General features: G+C 37.7%; 1 protein-coding gene across 1 annotated transcript in view; it reads left to right on the forward strand.

Annotated features, from left to right (window-relative positions):
* The window catches only part of THAP12 (THAP domain containing 12), a 28,494-nt gene extending 7,238 nt beyond the window's left edge, over positions 1-21,256 (forward strand). The window contains 9 exon segments of the mRNA XM_024131745.3: positions 6,970-7,090; positions 10,480-10,587; positions 15,195-15,231; positions 16,745-16,858; positions 16,861-16,952; positions 16,954-16,982; positions 16,984-17,470; positions 17,472-17,787; positions 17,790-21,256. Coding sequence (XP_023987513.2) covers positions 6,970-7,090; positions 10,480-10,587; positions 15,195-15,231; positions 16,745-16,858; positions 16,861-16,952; positions 16,954-16,982; positions 16,984-17,470; positions 17,472-17,787; positions 17,790-18,511 — 2,026 coding nt within the window. The 3' untranslated portion in view covers positions 18,512-21,256.
* The last annotated feature ends 211 nt before the right edge of the window (positions 21,257-21,467 follow it).

Consider the following 21,467-nt stretch of genomic DNA (forward strand, 5'->3'; position numbering starts at 1 on the left):
GTGAGCCATGGCCACTGAGCCTGCGCGTCCGGAGCCTGTGCTCCGCAACGGGAGAGGCCACAACAGTGAGAGGCCCACATACCGCAAAAACAACAACAACAACAACAACAACAAAACCTGGTTAGAATCAACTAGATCCAAGATGGCGGAAGATTCTACTTCCAGCAGACCTTGAGCCTCATTATATGCTCATTGTAATACATTAGCTAAATGACACACCCACTAGCGTCATGACCGTTCTGAGGCCAACCATAAAAAGCTAAAAAGTGGGAGGTGGCCCAATTTCTGGAAATCCCAGCCCCCTCCCCGCCCCCCGCAAATAGTTGGAATAATCCTCCCACTTATTAGCCTATGAAATTACCCAGCCCATAAAAACTAACCATGCCATATTTTGAGGTTCTCTTGCCTTCTGAGATGGCCCACACTGTAGAGTGTGTTTCTCTCTAAATAAATCCACTTCTTTTTAAAAATTTATTTAGTTATTTATTTTTGGCTGCATTGGGTCTTTTGTTGCACACAGGCTTTTCTCTAGTTGCGGCGAGCAGGGGCTATTCTTTGTTGCGGTGCGTGGGCTTCTCATTGCAGTGGCTTCTCTTGTTGTGGAGCACGGGCTCTAGGCACGCGGGCTTCAGTAGTTGTGGCTCGCAGGGCTGTAAAGCACAGGGTCAGTAGTTGTGGCGCACGGGCTTAGTTGCGCCGTGGCATGTGGGATCTTCCCGGACCAGGGCTCGAACCCATGTCCCCTGCATTGGCAGGCGGGTTCTTAACCACTGCACCACCATGGATGTACAGTAAATCTACTTCTTACCTATCACATCATCTCCACATTCTTTTGCGAGGAGGCAAGAACCTTAAATTCACTGGGAACACTTTCAGATGAGCAAAGCAGACACAGGTTAGCTAACTTATTCAAGGTCCTACAGGAATATCTAAAACCCCAAATGTAGGATAAAGTACGTAATATTATCCAAACTTATTTGACCGTGAAACCTTTTTTTTTTTTTATTGGAACAATTCTTTGACTAGTGTTCCTTGGAATATGGTTTGGAAATTCTGCATAAGTTGAAGACCATTGAAGGAAAAAATTACAAACAAAACTTAAAAAGGAGTGGTCAATGGTGGTTGAATAGTACTGAAAGGGTGATTAAGTTGAGGATAGAAGGTGACCATTGGATTTGGCAGGATGAAATTCATAACTTTTAGCTGTCCCGGATAGCTATGACAAAATCTTGCACCATCCCACTCTGTTCTGCCCAGAATGTGAATCATCCCTTCTTCCAGCACATCCACACTGTATACACTACCCACCCGTTAGTATTGGAAAAACATAGTATATATAGGGTTCGGTACTATACGTGGTTTCAGGCATCCCCTGAGGGTCTTGGAATATATCCCCCACGGATAAGGGGGAGACTACTGTACAGAGAGGTAGAGGAGTTTTACATATCTGGGTGTGGGGGGGGGGGCTACATACTCTTCAAATCTGAAAAGTTTTCCTCAGTAAGTGACGTTTGAGCTAAGATCTGATGGCTGATGTTTGCAAAGGCTTTCCTGTGTAAAGGAAGTGAAAAAAGGCAATGAAGAGGATTCTAGGTTGAATAAACAGCATGGGGAACAGCTCTAGGATAAAAGGGATCACAGTGCATGCATGAAACTGAAGTAAGGCATGTGAGGGGGCAGAGTGCAAGGGTGGGTGTGATATGAAGAGGGAAATGTCAACGATCTAGATTGTACAGAATCTTATAAGACATGTGAGGAGTTGGTTCTTTATCCTAAGGGTAACGGGAAGTCACTAAAGGATCTTAAGCAGGGAAAGATATTCTCAAGTTGGCTTTTTAAAGCATTTTACACATGGAGAAGGGGTGAGAGAAAGGTAAGGCTAGTTTGGAAGTAGATGGATATGGGGAGTCATTCCACTCTGCCAAGTGAAAAAAAAAAAGGCTACAGAATCTGGAGTACAGGGCACAGAACAGCGACAGGGAGAGCTAGGACAGGGAAGACATTGGTTAAAAAAAATAATTGAGAGATAACTGTATAAGTGTGTGTATACATCTTAACACATACACAAATACATGTATGAAAAAAACCCCAAGATCCAGCCACAAGTCTCATAACTACTACTAAAAAAAACAAAACAAAACAAATACATTTATGCATGTAGAAAAGGCTTGTGGTTATATGTAATTTTTATAACTTATTGATGTAAAACATATATAAACAGAAGATCACAAATCATAAGTGTATGGCTTGTTAGATTTTCAGAGTAACATGTCCATGAAACTTTTACCCAAATTAAAAATAAATGGAATATTACTAACATCCCAAATTTCTTCTCCCCTGTGGCCCTTTCAGTCATTATCCTACTCTCCCCCATAGTAGACACTGTTTGACTTCACACACATTAGATTAATTGGTTATTGAGGAGAAGGGGAAGAGTGATGGGGAGCTGTTTTATTGGTATATGACATACATAGGAAAAAGTGCAAAAATGGTAGTCTAGAACTTGATGATTTTTTACAAAATGAATATGCCCAGGTCACATTCGAGATATAGAACATTACTAGCACCTCAGAAGCCTCCTTTGTGCCCACTCCTAGTCATTACCTCTCCCCAAATGTATCCACTGTTCACTAGCATTACCGTTTTGGGGGTCTCCAAGCCACCGCCATATCCAGAGATTTACCAGGACTCATAGAACTCAGTGTTTAATTGTACTCACAGCTAAGATTTATTATAGCAATGTAGTAAGAACACACATCTGGATCATGAGAGGAAAAAGACACAGGTAGAGTATGGAAGGATCCATGTGTAGGCTTCCTTATGCTCTCTCCCTCCCATGAGGGGTCACTCAGATCCCACTTTCCCCACCAATGAAAATGCAACATGTGTGCCATGTTTCTGCCCAGAGAAGCCCGTTAGAGACCCAATGCTCAAAGTTTTTATTGAGGTCTGGTCATTTAGACACACTCTGCTTAGCATATGCTAAAATTCCAGACTCCCAGAAGGAAGGCAGGTGCTCATTAAAAGTCATACTGTTTGCACAGTCTGGGCTCCATAAGTCACCTTATCAGTTAGAAGAAGTTTTATGTCAGTGTAGGGAACTGTTTACCAGCCAAGTTCCCAGACATCAGCCAAAAGACCAGCCTTAAAAACAAGCCTTTCTGAGGATAGCAGTCTCAGGCCTGCTCTGTTAACTCTTTTTCTGCACAATCACCATAGATGAGTTTTGCCTACTCTTGAACTTAATATGAAAGGAATCACATAGTATGTACTCCTGGCTTATTGTGCTCAACATTATGTTTCTGAGATCTAGCTAGTTCATTCATTCCCATTGCCATAGTAGTCTTTATATAATAGTATACCACAGTTTATCCTTTCCACCCTTGATGGGCCAAGTTGTTTCACCTTCTCATCAACATTGGGTATTATTTCTTTTATATCGTAGTCATTCGTATGAGTATGTGGTAATATTTACAGTTTTAATTAGTATTTTCCTCATGACTAATGAGATTGAGCTTTTTAAAAAATTGTTTATTATTTTTTAAAAATTTATTTATATTTTATTTTTGGCTGTGTTGGGTCTTCGTTGCTGTATGCGGGCTTTCTTTAGTTGCGATGAGCAAGGGCTTCTCATTGAGGTGGCTTCTCTTGTTGTGGAGCATGGGCTCTAGGCACACGGGCTTCAGTAGTTGTGGCACGTGGGTTCAGTAGTTGTGGCTCGCATGCTCTAGAGCGCAGGCTCAGTAATTGTGGTGCATGGGCTTAGTTGCTGCGCAGCATGTGGGATCTTCCCTGACCAGGGCTTGAACCCGTGTCTCCTGCATTGGCAGGCGGATTCTTAACCATGGCTCCACCAGGGAAGTCCTATTATTATTATTTTTTTCATGTGTATTGGCCAGCTTTTTATTGTTAATTGCCTTTTCAAGTCTCTTGCCCATTTTTATATTGGGTTGTCTGATTTATTTGTGGGAGTTCTTCATATATATTTTGGATATGAGTTCGTTGTTGGATCTATGTATTGCAGATACCTTCTTCCCTTTTGTGGGTTGCCGTTTCACTCTTAAGTGACTTCTTTTAATGAAGAAAAGTTATTAACTCTAAAGTAGCCTAATGTATTCATCTTTTCCTCTAGAGTTTATGTTTTCTGTTGCCTTTTTAAGAGATCTTTGTGCCAAGGTGATGAAGATGGTCTACTGTGTTATCTTTTAGAAACTTTGTTTTACCTTTCATATTTAGATCTACAATTCACTTGGTATTTATTTTTTTGTATATGGCGTAATAATACAGGTCAAGATTCATTTTTCTTCATATGGATATCCCATTCAGCACTATTGAAAAAATTTGACTTCACTGCTGTGCAATGTTACCTTTGTCTTAAGCATCCACAGCTCTTGATTTTGTTCCATTGTTTTATCCTTGTGCCAATACCACACTGTCTTAATAACCTTTACAATAAGTCTTACTGTCTGGTAGTATAAGTCTTTCAACTTTTGTTCCCCCAAGGTTGTCTTGACTATGCTTAGTCCTTTGAATTTCTGTGTAAAGTTTTAGAATGATCTTTGTCATTTCTCTCTGTATCTCTCTCTGTCTCTCTCTCTCTCTCTCACTCTCACACAGACGCACACACACACACACACAGAGGCATGCACAAAAGAACTTGTTGTGATTGTATTAAATCAGTAAATCATTTGGAGGAGAATTGATATCTTTTTTTTTTTTTGGCTGCTTTGGGTCTTCATTGCTGCACACGGGCTTTCTGTAGTTGCGGCAAGTGGGGGCTACTCTTCGTTGCGGTGCGCGGGCTTCTTATTGGTGGCTTCTCTTGTAAATCAGTAAATCATTTGGAGGAGAATTGATATCTTTTTTTTTTTTTGGCTGCTTTGGGTCTTCATTGCTGCACACGGGCTTTCTGTAGTTGCGGCAAGCGGGGGCTACTCTTCGTTGCGGTGCGCGGGCTTCTTATTGGTGGCTTCTCTCGTGGAGCACGGGCTCTAGGCCTGCGGGCTTCAGTAGTTGCAGCACGAAGGCTCAGTAGTTGCGGCACGCGGGCTCTAGAGCACAGGCTCAGTAGTTGTGCACGGGCTTAGTTGCTCCGCGGCGTGTGGGATCTTCCTGGACCAGGGATCGAACCCATGTCCCCTGCATTGGCAGGTGGGTTCTTAACCACTGCGCCACCAGGGAAGTCCAGTATCTTTAGGATTCAGTGTACCAATCCATGAAATTGTATATCCCTCCATTTATTTAAGCTATTTAAAAATTTTTTCTGTTAGAGGTCTTACACATCTTTCACTAGGGTTTTTTCTAGGTATTTGATGTGGAACACGTAGGTGTAGTTAATTGGCCTCTCTGCTCAACCTTTCTCTCTTTTTTTTTAAAATATCTTTATTGGAGTATAGTTGCTTTACAATGGTGTGTTAGTTTCTGCTCTGTAACAAAGTGATACTCAACGTTTCTTGATTGAATCTGAGTGTTCTTTTTACCAGAAAGCTATTTCAACTTAGTTCAGAAATAATACAGACAGTAGTTTTCTGTGTGCAAGGTCTTCAGAGATTTAAGAATTAAAAAACAAACTTAACTCTAGCAATATGGCAAATTATTTTATGGTGAGAGTTTTTATACCAAATAATTTAGATGTTGAAACATGAAATGTTTATAATCATATTGTACAGCTGTGTAAAACTATGATTAAAGTATGGACATCTTAGGCATCATTACTGTGTATAGTATTACTTCTTGGTCAAATGAGATGCTGAACAATTTAGGTGTGGTTTTAGTTTAGGTTAGGTAATCAACATTTCACCATGGTTTTACATATTGAGAGTGGAGTGAATTAAGTGTCAGAGTGTTGTGTGTGTTTAGGGGTGAATTTGTAATGTTAAGACATAAAATATACTCTGATGTAATTATAAAATAAATATGTTTTCAAGTTTGTGACACTATATATTCATGGCGGACTTTTATTCTTAGAAGCTTGAAGAATGAAGGAAAGATCTAGTTGTAACCTTTAACAAATTACTTAATATTTCTGTGCCTTCGTTTCTTCATCTGCACAAGGGGGATAATAATAATAGTACTCCCTTTGTTTTTGTTTTTTTTAAAATCAACTTATATTCAATTTTGTTTTCCTGAAATTTCTACCAGTAGAGCTTATTTTTGCCCTTTTAGGTACATAGAACATTTCTATCCCCTTTGGAAACAATTTAGAGTAGTGTCTGGCTCTTAATACGTGCTTAATAAGCATTGTGATGGTGATGATGATGACGAAGAATAAGCATGATGATGAAGAAGAAGAAGAAGATGATGATGATGATGGGGTTTTTTGCAGATATTTAAGCACCAAGAGGACATGGACTTTGTCTCATTCACTATCTTTAACATTGTCTGTGTACTAGATTGTGTAGACACAATCCCTGCATTCATGGAGCTTGCAATCTAGTTTGTACATCATTGTAGATAATCATGTTCATAATAAAGCAAAAGAATACAGCCATCATGCTTCCATAATCAACTCTAGTTATTTATAGAACATCTACTTACTAATTTTCTACAATGACAGTGTCTTTTCATATGCTTGTTTAAGTTGAAATCCTGAGGGGAATGTTAAGCCGTTGACCTCATGCTTGTGCAGTTTTTTGCTTGTATTGCTGATGATTGAGTCCTCTCTGATGCCAGGATGTCCTGGGAGTTGAAAGATTCAGGTTTAAGTTCTAGTTTTGCTGCTGATTTTGTACATGACTCTGAGTGAGTTACTTCTTAGCCTTGTCTTTAATTGAACGTACTAAATGATTTCTAAGGTTTCTTCCAGCTCTCATTTTGTTATTAATCAGCTTCTCCAAATTATGTTATGTTATTTGGTTATAGGGGAGCAAGAATCCATTGTCCATAATAGATATTTACCTTAAAACTGAATGCTGAAATTTAAGTGTTGAGCTCATATTCCATTATTGTATTTTGGTTTTACTTTTATAGATGCCAGAAGTGGGTGGAGAATTGTAGGAGAGCAGACTTAGAAGATAAAACACCTGATCAACTAAATAAACATTATCGATTGTGCGCCAAACACTTTGAGACTTCTATGATCTGTAGAACTGTAAGTAACCAGAGGGCTTGTTTTTTTTGTTTCGTATTCTCTTACTTACTCACTATTTGGCTGGAATGTAAATCTTTATATATTAATGTTGGAGAGTATCCTTACACCACTTTTTTTTTAAGATGAAGACAAATTTGGAGCTTAATAGTATCTATTTGATTCTTAAAAACCTGTTTTTTTTTAACCCTTCTGTTTCTGATGCCCCATTCCTACTCACCAGAGGTAGCCACTTTTAAACTTCTTTTGTAGCCTTCAGAAAATTTTAGATGATTATAAATGTGTATATTTAAAGTAAAGTTGGCATTTTTATTTGGATCAGCTTCTCTAGAGCTTTTTTATGAGTGAAATCTTCATCAAGGAATAGAGCTCTTTGTTTTCAAAGTTTTGTATGTACTGTTAGAACCAACCCTTAATTTTTATTTGCTGGATACAACAGGAAGCAAATCATGCAATTAATGTGAAAAAACATTTCCGTCAGTAATTTGCAATTTCATATCAAAACCTGACTCTCTCAGCCTTGCTACTGTTAACTGTGATTTTGGCCAAGTCACTTCCCCTCTCTGAGCCCCAATTTCTAATGAAGAAATTAGATCAGATAATTCCTGAGGTCTAAGACTTTTAACCCTCTGTGATTCTGTTATTGCTATGATTCATAAAAGGCACAAATAGGACAGATTTGATTGAAATGAAGCAGACTTGAAACACTTAAAAACTAGTTAGGAAGACAGTTTTGTTAAACAAATAATATATTCTTGTTTAGGTATTAAAACATGTATCATCTCAGTTATTGGGCTAGACATAAGCTTGATTTGAAGGTACACTATATATTGTTATGCAGCAATTTATTTTGATATTTTTTTCAGATACATTTTGCAGAGGCATCAGAAAACTAAAGAATGATTGGGTTATTTTATTTCTCAAAATTAATTGAAGCAGATACTTGTGAAGTCATTGGGAGGTGAGCCAATTCCGGTTCAACAGTTTAATCACAAATATTTGAGGGATATTTTTGCCTTGTTTTGTTAAGAGGGTAATAATGATCAAAATAAGAGATTTCATATGTTTAAAAGGCAAACTTTATGTTCCTGACATTAAGTAAAAATATCCCAAATTATTTTAAATACACAAGCCATATGCATTTTTACATTTTTATTTTATTAATAAATATGGTCTCTTAATTAGTTAATTCCAATAAGACTAATGTGAGAAATATAAAATATAGTTCACTCATATTCTTGTTTATAGTCAGAGCATAGAACAGAACTATTTTCGCTTTTTAAATTTCCACATAATTCTTTAATCTTGGATCAATTAATGCAAATGTGAAACATTTTCTTTCTACACATGTAGAAGATATTGCTGTTAAATCTGGATTATCTAATACTTATACCCAGATGTTTTAAGAGTTTTGACTTCATTAGTTTGGCATTTAAGATCTCATCAGTAAACATTTGTGGCTAGTTCAGCGAAAGCCAGATATTATCTTTGATGCTAGAATAAGATCATTACTTTATGCTCAAACCTTAATTCAGCAGTTAAAGATTAAATCTTGATACTGAATAAAAATTATCACGCACATGAATTGAATATAACCCTTATTGGCATGTGTACTTATAAATAGATGTAAAAAATTGCATGTTTTTTATTCATATATTGTTTTCTGGTCTGTAATATCTTTCCTTGGTAGCAAATTAATTTTATTTGAACTTTTAAAGTCTTTACAATGTTTTATCCCTCCTCTCTTTATTTAATTGGTAAAATATCAAGAATTTACTGTGTATGTGGATATCTTTGCTTTTTGAGATGTTTGCTAAGTAGGAAAGATGAGACACTTAGTTTTTGTTCCCTTCACTGATTGTGTCCAAAATCAATCCCTGATTCAAACTCCGTAGTAGACTCAGGATATTTGGCCCAACACTAGAAGCTGAACATCCTTAAGAAATAGATTTTCTTCTTTGTGTTGTCTATGAGGCTTGGGATTGAACTAGAAAATATTGACTGTAAATAGAAATTCTTCCCAAATGTGTTTAACAACTTTTCAGATGAAACCTAAGATAGTGTGTTCCCTTTAATTATATATTTTTCCATCATATTTTCCTAACCTTCTTTCCTTGGGTGCAAAAACATAGGAATTGTTATTTTTGCTTGGCATATACTTTGAATACGCTTTATTAGTCATCTTTGAGACAATCACTGCTCCCACAAAAGCTTTTTAAACTGAAGTATATTTTGTTTTTATCAGTGCAAATTTGGGAAGAAATTTCAGTGCAAATTTGGGAAGAAATTAAAGGCACTGTTTCTTTGGACTACCTAGGGAAATGTAGTAGCAGTTATTCATCTGTTACTCTACCTCTTAATAAACTTCTTGTCCCTACCTGACCTCCTCTGGTCTGGCTGTGGAAGACTGTCACCATCTAAGAATGCATCCAGCTTCTAGCCAGGCTGGATTAGGTTAAGAGGAATTAAGATAGAGAATGGTCATCCTTCGATGATAAGAACATTAGAATTAGAAGAGAATTTAGAAATACCTAGTTCAGTGTTTGCAAAAGTGTGATTATGTATATCACTTGTGGTATATGAGTGATTTCAGGTGGCACATGAACCAATTTTTATTTTAGAAGTTTTATAATATGTGTTTAAAATATAACTAGCTCATCAAATCATTATTGTATAGTTTTTATTGCTTAAGATAATGTTAACTAAAAAAGTGAGTGGATTATGAAAAAGTATAGATGGTTGTGTAACTGAAATGGAAAGCATTATGATCATTAGTATGTGAATAACTTCATTTTGGGAAATACTGATCTAATTCAGTACCTGAGTTTTGTTAAGAAGAGGAAACTGAGTCCAGAAAGGGAAAGGATCTAGTCAGGGTCTGAGAGTGAGTCACTGGTAGAATTTGGACTAGCCCCTAGGTCTCCTGGGTCCTAGTCCAATATTATTTCATGGTGACTTGATGCTTCTCAGTAATAGTAGCAAAAGTGGAGTGAACAGCAGGTAAAGGAGGGAAGAATTATTATAAAACATACAGGCGGATAGATTATTTGAGAAACTTTTGTGCCTGCTGTGTTTTGTGGGCTCATGGAAGAACAGAAAAGTAGCTGGGAGATTGAATTAGAAAAATATATGTAAAATGCAAATACATTTTATTTTTTATGCCTACCATCAATTCAGTTCCTTCATTTATAGTAGTAAGATTGCCAGAAGGGCAAATGCAAAAAGAGTTAGAAATAATAAGCTGATCTGGACTGACATCATCATTCTACAAGTCTCTACACTTTAGAATTGGAGTTGAAGGAGTACTGGGGAAATCATTAACACTAGAATTTTATTTATGTGTGATACATTCTTAAGGACCGTTTCTGAATTAACACATTTTTCTTTTTCAGAGCCCTTATAGGACAGTTCTTCGAGATAATGCAATACCAACAATATTTGATCTTACCAGCCATTTGAATAATCCACACAGTAGACACAGAAAACGAATAAAAGAATTGGTATGTCAGTGTGCTTCCAGATTTCCTATCCTCTATAATATTATGAAATCAAATATAGATGCATTCATGTAAAAATTGAACCAAGTTACTTTCTACTTCAGAGGTAGTATTATGGGAAATTAATGCTATGGTTATTGTTGAAGTAGTGTGGACATAAGATGATTAGTTTGTTTTAGTATTTACGTTGGAAAATCTTCAGATTTAGCCAGTTGATACTCGTTGACTTGAGCCAAAGTATGCTGTTAATTACAGGCTCCTAACTCATTCTCTTCCAGGGAAGAAGAAAAAAAAACCCCACCTTTTCTTTTGTAGTAAAGAAAGTGGGGCTGAGGTATATTTCCAGAATTCAGCACAAAGGGATAAGTGAAAGTTAAGACATGGGTAGTTTTACTAGAAATAAGGATTCTATCACTATTAAGTACTGACAGGGTTTACAAAAAGCTTTTAAATCTCTGTATGTGGCATCTTTGTGCATGTTTTTATAAACCTTTGATATCCTTGAAACCTACCTGTTTTTTTTTTGTTTTGTTTTGTTTTGTTTTTTTTGGGCCTCCCTCTGCCGCGGCCTCTCCCGTTGCGGAGCACAGGCTCCGGACGCGCAGGCTCAGCGGCCATGGCTCACGGGCCCAGCCGCTCCGCGGCACGCGGGATTCTCCCAGACCGGGGCGCGAACCCGGTTCCCCTGCATCGGCAGGCGGACGCGCAACCACTGCGCCACCAGGGAAGCCCCGTACCTGTTTTTTGTTGACCTCAAATGAACAGAATTAAATTACTCAGACTCCTCAGACCATTGCTTTCTGTCATCATTGCCACCAGGAAGCCCCTTGTTTGTTTATTTTCTTTCCTTCTTCCATTATTACCATTTCCTTTCCTCCCCTCCCTTTTGTATCCATGCTAGCGCACTTAATATGTCATTTCAGTCCACCGACTATGTGCTTTTTTAAGATAACAGCTGTCCAATTTTCCTCGTTTTCTTCTCTGTTTACCTTTCATATTTAGATCTGTGATCCATTTAAATTTGTATGTGTGGTGTCCAGTAGAGATCTAATTTTATTTTTCTCTTTATAGAGATCAAGTTTTCCCAACATGGTCTGTTAATCCGTCTGGTGTAAGATGCCACCTCTGTCATATACCAAGTTTACATATATGCAAGGCTGTTTCTGGGAACTCTGTTATGTTCCATTGGAAGATTTGTTTGTTTACAGCTATACCACACTTTTAAAAATTACCATCGCTTTATATTATATCTTATTTTCAAAAAGGGTGATTTCTTAATTTTTCTTTTTCAAAATTGTCTTAGCTATTTGTAGACCTTTATTTGTCCATGTGAATTTGAGAATCCTTTTGTCATGTTCTAGAAATTCTGTTGAGATTTTCATTTTTTGAAAAATGAATTTTTGAATTAATATTTTTCCAGTGTTAATTAGTCCTATCCATAAACAGAAAAAAAAAACCCAATAGAGTAGCTATCAAGTAGTAGCAATCATTGACAAAACTACTGGTTCTTTGAAGACTATTAAAACACTTTCAGGAGTGCAAAAAGTAAAAAATTTGAAAAAATTTCAGGGTTTTTGTTGCAGTTCTTTAGAAGAGAATGTGTACATCCTTCCTTAGATTAATTTTTTTAATTTAATTTAATTTTTATACAGCAGGTTCTTATTAGTTATCTGTTTTATACATATTAGTGTATATATGTCAATCCCAATCTCCCAATTACCTTAGATTAATTACTTCCTAAAAACCTTATGGTTTTTGTTGATATAGATAATGTATTTCTGGTTGAGAGATCATTTCCACCAATTTTGAAGATCCCTTTTTATTAATTCTAATAGTCTGCTGAGTTTTCTGTGTAGTTGATTGTATCATCTACAAATAAGGACAAATTTGCCTCTTCTTTCAGTTCTCCCAATTTTAATTTTTTCTGTAGCCTGTCTTATTGTTTAGTCAAGATCATCTCTAGTACTGTATTGAGTAGTCCCAGTAATGTCACGGCTGGTACACTTGCCTTGTTCCCTTAAGTATCATATTTTTGTTGGTATTGTTAGATAATTTTTATCAAGTTAAAGAAATTCTTTTCATTTCCTTCTAGTCCTCACAGTCACAGTTTTTATCATAACTTGTTGAACTTATCAATACTTTCATTGCATCTGTTGAGTTCTCATTTTTTTTCGTTCTTTAATGCTGTGAATAACATTGATGGATTTTCTGTTTTTGAACCATCTTTGCATTCCTGTGATGAACCCTAATTGATTGCAGTATATCTCCCTTCGTTTTCATACACTGTTCGATTCAGTTGGTCAGTATTTTATCTACGGTTTTGCATTTATAAGTGTTGGCCTATAATTTCTTTTCATGTATTCCTTTTATCCAGTTATGATGTCAAGGTTCTGTTAGCCTCATAAAATAAGTTAGATAGCTTTTCTTTTTTTCCTCTCCTAATTTTTCTAGAAAAACTTGTATAAGGTAGCTATTGTCTGCTCTTGAAAGTTAGGTTGAACTTGGTAAAACCATCAGAGAGCTTTGGGTGGATGAGGGAATATTTTGATAACCATTTCTGTTTGTTTATTAGTAGTTTCTCTTTCTTCTTGTGTTCTATGTTTCCAAAAGTTTATGAACTTCATCTAGGATTTTAGGATGCTTGCCTTTCTCTGCTCCTAAAATTACTTTAGTAGTCTTTTTGAAGAAATAGTAGTGAGTTTTATCACTGATTGCCTTACTTGTGAGCTGTTTTATTGGTTTCTTCTTGATTTGAAGGATTTACTTTTTGGCTCTTTTTTAACTTCTTGAATGTTTAACTCATTTATGTGTATTCAAAGCTATAAATGTCTAAGTATATTTTAGCTGTATCCTACAATTTTAGACATGCAGTGCTTTTATTGTTCATCTGTGTTTTGTAATTTCCCCTATTTCTTTAGTATAAGATTATTTTTGTTCTTAGTTTCTAGACATGGGTTTATTTCTTAAAACTTTTTCCCCCAAATGTTGTTAACTGATGCATAGAGGGTATGTATAGTCTATGTGATATTCTTTCTAGTTTTTTTGCACCCATTATTGGTATTGAAGTCTGATGCCAGCCTGATTCTTGTTCCTTTTTAGGTGATTGCGTTTTTCTCCTTCACAGCCTTCAGCATTTTTCTTTATATTTGATATTTCAAATTTCACTAAACTGTATCTAGATGGGAGGTTTTTTCTTATCCAGACGTACATCTTAAAGTTCTGAGAAATCTTCAGTTTTTATTTCTTCATGCATTTCTTCTCCTCTATTTGTTTTTTTCTGGGACTTCTTATAGTTGTATGCTGCTGACACTACACAGCAGTCTTCCACCTCAGCTTTTTTTTTTTTTTTTTTTTTTTTTTTTTTTTGCGGTACGGGCGCCTCTCACTGTTTTTTTGCGGTACGCGGGCCTCTCACTGTTGTGGCCTCTCCTGTTGCGGAGCACAGGCTCTGGACGCGCAGGCTCAGCGGCCATGGCTCACGGGCCCAGCTGCTCCACGGCATGTGGGGTCCTGCCGGACCGGGGCACGAACCTGTGTCCCCTGCATTGGCAGGTGGACTCTCAACCACTGCGCCACCAGGGAAGCCCAACCTCAGCTTTTTCCTTAATAATATGAACCAGGGGTGAAGAGCTCAACCACTTCCCATCCTGTAGCTACCATTTCCCTGCTCTACCCCTCAAGGAACCTCAGATATCTTACAACAGGCACACTCTTCCAGATATGCCATCCTTGTAACTACACAGCCCATAGGATAAGGAGGGAATGTTCCAGATTGGCTAACCTGCTGACATTCTTGTTATCAATATCATGTCCCGTGCTACCCAGCAGGCACCTTGACATCTCCAGCTGTCACTGGTACTGCTGCTTTCATGCCCCACAATAGTAATGGGATGGATTATGATCTAAGAATTCTAGTGGGTTAGAGGGAGAGAAAAGGACATAATTGAAAAGTTCTTCCTCAGTCTAACCCTGTATATGCCTCTTGGCTCTCTATGCTGTATGTATCCATTTCTCGTCCGTATTGGCACTGTCACTTTCTGCTTCCCAGTAATTTCTCATAGCTTTTGTGTTAGGTTCTGGGATCCAGCAACTCCCTTTTACATGGCAATCCCTGGGGTTAGATTGGGTGGGGGGCATGGTTTATGGCCCCTTGGATTTGACCTCAAATGCCATCATATATTTTCATGCCTTTTATCAATATTAGCCAATACACACTTGTAACCCCAAATTATGATGATATAGGTATAAAAGTAAGTTAAATGATGTATTCTTTAACCTCTAGTATTTTATTATAAACTTGGAGTCATTAACAAATTATTGTTCCAGTTTTCCTGTCATCTGTCTGTTTGAAGAATGTATTCTTTATGAAGAATTCATGCTCTTAAAAGAACTAAATTTGGGACTTCCCTGGTGGTCCAGTGGTTAAAACCCCGTGCTTCCACTGCAGGGAGCATGGGTTTGATCCATGGTTAGGGAACTAAGATCCCGCATGCCAAAAAAAAAAGAAAGAAAGAATTAAATTTGACTCATAATATGCTTTTTACTTGTGAGTCTGTGATGATAATACTAGAGTTCAGTTTTCTCAAAGATATTTTTTTCTTGTCATTTAGAGTGAAGATGAAATCAGGACACTGAAACAGAAAAAAAGTAAGTGATAGTGTTAATGACTCAACTTCTGAATGCCTTTTTAAAAGGCCTTGACCTGGTAAGGACAAATAAATATGTTTTATGTCCAAAAACCTACTGTGAGAATGATGTAAGAGTGTGGTAGGCATTGTCCTGTGGTCTGGAATTGTCTGTGAGATAAAGTCTTAGTTTGTCTTTATAGAGTGCCACTATGGCATGCATTTGGCCTTCTCTCTCTCCACTAGGTGCTCCCAGTGTAGTAAGGATGGCAGGCACACAGGCAGAGTGTCCTAGTGTAGGGAAAGAAAGGAGCAGAATCTCTGTCCACCCAGTGTGTGGTGCATACTAAGTTCTTGGTAAATATTTAAGGAATAAATGCTGTTGAGATACTTGGGCTTACAGAGAGTAGGAGTCACAATAGCTGTTCTCCAGGTACTGATGCCTGAGCTGTGTCACTAAAGAATGAGGACTGGAAGGTTTTTCTCTTCTTGTCAGTTATTACTATTACTCTTCCTTTCCTATCTCCTCCTACTACTGCTATTATTATTAACATAACTTTTTTATTGAGTGCTTACTGTGTGCCAAGTCATTATTATAAGTGCTTTACTTATATTAATTCATGTAATTCTCATAGTAGCCCTGAGGAAAGTACTATTATTTTCCCCCTTTATAGATGATGAGACATGGACTCAGGCAAAGAAAGGAGGGAAAGATAGTCTGTGCAGTGCCTTGAAACAGGGTGCCAGATTTGGGGAACTACACACTAATTTTGTTGTTGGAGCGTCTAATAACCCATGATGGTTAAAAAATGAACCTAAAGGGACCGCAGGGACCAGGACTTTCAGGGTTGTGTGTATGACTATGGTCAGGACCCTTATTAACCTCAGGGCCACAGTTTTCCCATCCAAATATGAAGAGATTAGGCTAAGATTTCTAATATTCTAATATATCCCTAAAAATTGCATGAATATGCTTTATATTGTATTGTCTCATCTCCCATATAAAAGCATAGATTAATGGTTTGATAGAAACAATGTCAGCATATACCTTGCAGCTAGAGAAGCTTGGATTTGAATTTCACCTCCATCTGTGACCTTGGGCAATTATTTACTGTCCCCATTTGTCAAATGGGGTTGATACCACGTGCCTGTACAGGGAGCAGTGTGCTACGTATAAAATGCCAACGCAGTGCCTCAGTAAATATTAGTTCTCTTCCCCTTCCTTTTTGTGAGGACATGGACTATCTTTTATTACTCTGTATATGTGATGTGCCTTATTAAGTTTATAAGAAATTGTTCCTCTCATGATAGCATTGACATACAGGATTAAAATATATCCATTCAGTGTTTGTCTCCTCCACTAGAGTGTATCTTATTTTAACCTGTGTATCCTAGTCTGTGGTCCAGTAGGTACCCCATGAGTGTTGAATGAATGAATTTGTGGATTTTAAATATTTAACCAGTCAAAAATGTAATTTTTTTGTTTGTATGATTCCTTATGAGCCTGTTTATAAAATTAATTCTTTGTTTCCCAGTTGATGAAACTTCTGAACAGGAACCAAAACATAAGGAAATAAACAACAGCAGTGCTCAGAACCCCAGTGCAGAAGAAGGGGGTGAAGAGCAGGATGAAGACATTTTACCTTTAACCCTCTGAGAAAGCGCTTTGAGACAATGGCAGTTAACACATTGTTCTGTTCGAAAACACAGCAGAAACAGATGCTAGAGATCTGTGAGAGCTGCATTCATTCGGGAAGAAACTCTCAGGGAAGTGAGACTCTCACTTCTTTTCCATCGTCACTGATGATGTGGTGGACATAGCAGGGGAAGATCACCTGCCTGTGTTGGTGAGGTTTGTTGACGAAGCTCACAACCTGAGAGAGGAATTTGTGGGCTTCCTGCCTTATGAAGCTGATGCAGAAATTTTGGCTGTGAAATTTCACACTACGATAACTGAGAAGTGGGGATTAAACATGGAGTACTGTCGTGGCCAGGCTTACATTGTGTCCAGTGGATTTTCTTCCAAAATGAAAGTTGTTGCTTCTAGACTTTTAGAGAAATATCCCCAAGCTATCTACACACTGTGCTCTTCCTGTGCCTTAAATATATGGTTGGCAAAATCAGTGCCTGTTATGGGAGTATCTGTCGCATTAGGAGCAATTGAGGAAGTTTGTTCTTTTTTCCATCGATCACCACAACTGCTTTTAGAACTTGACAATGTAATTTCTGTCCTATTTCAGAACAATGAAGAAAGGGGCAAAGAACTGAACAGAACTGAAGGAAATTTGCCATTCTCAGTGGACAGGCAGGCATGATGCTTTTGAAATCTTAGTGGACCTCCTACAAGCACTTGTTTTATGTTTAGATGGTATAAATAGTGATACAAATGTTAGATGGAATAACTGTATAGCTGGCCGAGCATTTGTACCCTGTAGTGCAGTAACAGATTTTGATTTCATCGTTACCATTGTTGTTCTTAAAAATGTTCTATCTTTTACAAGAGCCTTTGGGAAAAATCTTCAGGGGCAAACTTCTGATGTCTTCTTTGCAGCCAGTAGTTTGACTACAGTGCTGCATTCACTGAAGTGATGGAAAATATCGAAGTTTATCATGAATTTTGGTTTGAGGAAGCCACAAATTTGGCAGCCAAACTTGATATTCAGATGAAACTCCCAGGGAAATTTCGCAGAGCTCAGCACAGTAACCTGGAATCTCAGCTAACCTCTGAGAGTTACTATAAAGAAACTCTAAGTGTTCCAACAGTGGAACACATTATTCAGGAACTGAAAGATATATTCTCAGAACAACACCTCAAAGCTCTTAAATGCTTATCTCTGGTACCCTCTGTCATGGGACAGCTTAAATTCAATACATCAGAGGAGCATCATGCTGACATGTACAGAAGTGATTTACCTAATCCTGACACACTCTCTGCTGAGCTGCATTGTTGGAGAATCAAGTGGAAACACAGAGGGAAAGATATAGAACTTCCATCCACTATTTATGAAGCCCTTCATCTGCCAGACATCAAGTTTTTTCCTAATGTTTATGCATTGCTGAAGGTCCTGTGTATTCTTCCTGTGATGAAGGTTGAGAATGAACGCTATGAAAATGGACGAAAGCGTCTCAAAGCATACCTGAGGAACACTTTGACAGACCAAAGGTCAAGTAACTTGGCTTTGCTTAACATAAATTTTGATATAAAACACGATTTGGATTTAATGGTGGATACATATATTAAACTCTATACAAGTAAGTCAGAGCTTCCTACAGATAATTCAGAAACCATTGAAAATACCTAAGAGACTTTTAAAATAGGCTTTCTCTTATATTTGATATTTGACAAAATCTAAGAAATTTGAAAATATCTCACAGAAAAGTTGTACGGTGTATGTAGGCCACTTAATCACTGAATATCTTGACCTGTAGGCCTCCCATTGAGTACATTAGTCATTGATAATCTGCCTGTTTAAATGGCCCGTTTGAAGTCCCATGCTTTGGAGACCTAACTGTTCTTCCAGAGGATAGCATTGAAAGTACCATGTTACACTCTGTGTGATCTCTGCTAATGGCACTTTGAAATTGTATTAGTTAAGTCATTTTAGATATAACATTTGTCACTGTGGATCCAATTGTCAGGTACTTAGTTATCAGTTCTTTGAAGAAATAAATTTTGAGGAGGTATGGGAGGAAGGAATACATTTTATAAAACATTACAATGAAGCTCATGACTGACCTTTGAATAGTAGGAATTTTAAGTATGCTGTTAAAAATCTGTAAGGGACCGTTAAAATGATCAGACTGTAAGAGAAACGTGTGAGCTCGCCAAACAAGGATTTCAGTGTAGATTTTGCCTTTATCAAATGAAGTTGAAGGAACAAGTTATAGTTAAAGTTTGAATGGAAGAGCCTGCCATTGTTGTTCCACATCTGATTGTTGCTGTTTACATTCCTTTATTGAGCCTACATCTTCATAAGCTTTTTGACAGGTATATGTTGAACACTTCTGTTTCATGGTCAAGACAGGATCAGAGACCATGGATACTGACAACTGATTTGTCTGTTTTCTTCTGTCTTTTTCCATGACTATATCTACTGCCTCATCTTGATTTACAAGCAAAACCTAGAAAACCTACAAAAATAAGTGTTTTGTGGTTTATCTAGGAATAATATAGAAAATATTGCTGTTATTTTTGGTGAAGAAAATCAATTTTGTATAGTTTATTTCAACCTAAATAAAATGTGAATTTTGTTTAAAGTTCAGGTACATTGTTTTTGATGGGGACAAAACAGATTCTTGTGGTAAATTCTCTTTTCAAAAATATTTATCACCTTCACAATTGAAGATAAGATCTTTTTTTTTTCTTTTGGTGTATGGTTTACTACTTGGGGGAATAAAAAAAGCCATTTTAATTGTGAAATTATTAAATGTAAGATTTATCTAACTTTTTAAGTATTATATGCTGTATGACCCCTGATATAAATTGTTAGTGTTTGCATAATTGTTGCTGGCTAAAATGTAAATGAATGAATGTTGCAAAGATGTCATTGCATTATTTTATGTTGGGATAAGAGTGTTATTTGAGTTTCAGAAAACAGGATGGGGGTATATTTGCGGAGTGCTGGGTCTTACTGATAGCAGTGCATTTCCCTGTTGTGGACAAACCTGGCAGATGTGTCAAATCAGGACACATTTCCCATGCAGGCTATAAAAAAGATAACAGAGTTTATCTTATATCCAGAGCTCTAAGAGGTGCCTCTGTCCTTGACAGAAAGAACTGATTCAGTTCATGATGGCAGGATGACAGAAAAGGAGACACAGCTGGCCTTTTAATAGCTGCATACAGTTCTTAGGACACTTAATAGTGGTGTGACCTTGGCAGATTATATAATCTGGGTATATTTCCTCAACTATAAAACCACACTTAAGCTTGTGCTATGAGGGTTAGATAATTTATTATCAATTATCTGTTACTACTTACTGGTGTCTCAAAACTTAGTGGCTTGAAAAAAAAGTTTACAGTTTTGTGGTTTAGTTGAGTGGTCCTTTTGCTGGTCTCATCTGGACTCTGCATTCAGCTGGTAGATTGGCTGGGGGCCTAGATGGGACAGCTGGGCCTGTCATGTGGTCTTTTATCTTGGGCTTATGGCATGGTGGTCTCAGAGTACCAAGAAGGCAAAGGCAATAGCTTCAAAGCCTGGGCTCAAGAACTCACAGAACATCACTTTCACCACATCTTTTGGTCAAAGCAAGTCACGAGGCTGGCCCAGGAGGGGTAAGGATAATAGACTCCTTGTCTTGATGGGCAGAGCTATAAAATAGGGCCCTGTTTTCAGTCTACTATACTAATTTATCCAAAACATTCATGCTGCAAGCATTGGTTAAGCTTTAAATGTGCCCACCACTTGTTTATAATCTCTGTATGTTCTCAAAGTTAATTTGAGAATTTATTGAAAGCTTGAAAACCCTAATTTGTTAAGAAGCATCTTCACAAACTCTGGTCTTTGAAGATAGATTGAGTCAATGGTAGTCTCCCCATAGATGAAACAGATTATCATTTTTGCAAGATTAGATAGTTAGAAAGAGGTTGATGTAGTGACTGTTTATTCCTCAAATATTAGTTGAATGCTTACTGTGTGCCAGGCTTCTGGGTTAAGTGCTGGCAATAACATGCACTTTCTTACAGAGCTTATAGCCTAGGGTTGACCCATAGGACTACAATTGTACTTATTTATAACCACACACACACAAACACACATACCTTATAGTTAAGTGGATCAGATTATTGAAATTAAAAGAAAAGAAAATAACACATTAGGGTATCTATAAAAGCCTTGTGCGATTAAAAAAAAAATTCTGGGGACTTCCCTGGTGGTCCAGTGGTTAAGAGTCTGTGCTCCCAATGCAGGGGGCCCGGGTTTGATCCCTGGTCGGGGAATTAGAGTCCACGTGCCACAACTAAAGATCCCACACGTGGCAATGAAGACCCTGCGTGCCGCAACTAAGACCCGGCACAGCCAAATAAATAAATAAATATTAAAAATTTTCTGGGGCTTCCCTGGTGGCGCAGTGGTTGAGAGTCCGCCTGCCGATACAGGGGACACGGGTTCGTGCCCCGGTCCAGGAAGATCCCACATGCCGCGAAGCGGCTGGGCCCGTGAGCCATGGGCGCTGAGCCTGCGCGTCCGGAGCCTGTGCTCCGCAACGGGAGAGGCCACAACAGTGAGAGGCCCGCGTACCGCAAAAAAAAAAAAAAAA

The sequence above is a fragment of the Physeter macrocephalus genome, chromosome 16, assembly GCF_002837175.3.
Source record: "Physeter macrocephalus isolate SW-GA chromosome 16, ASM283717v5, whole genome shotgun sequence".
NCBI lineage: Eukaryota > Metazoa > Chordata > Mammalia > Artiodactyla > Physeteridae > Physeter > Physeter macrocephalus.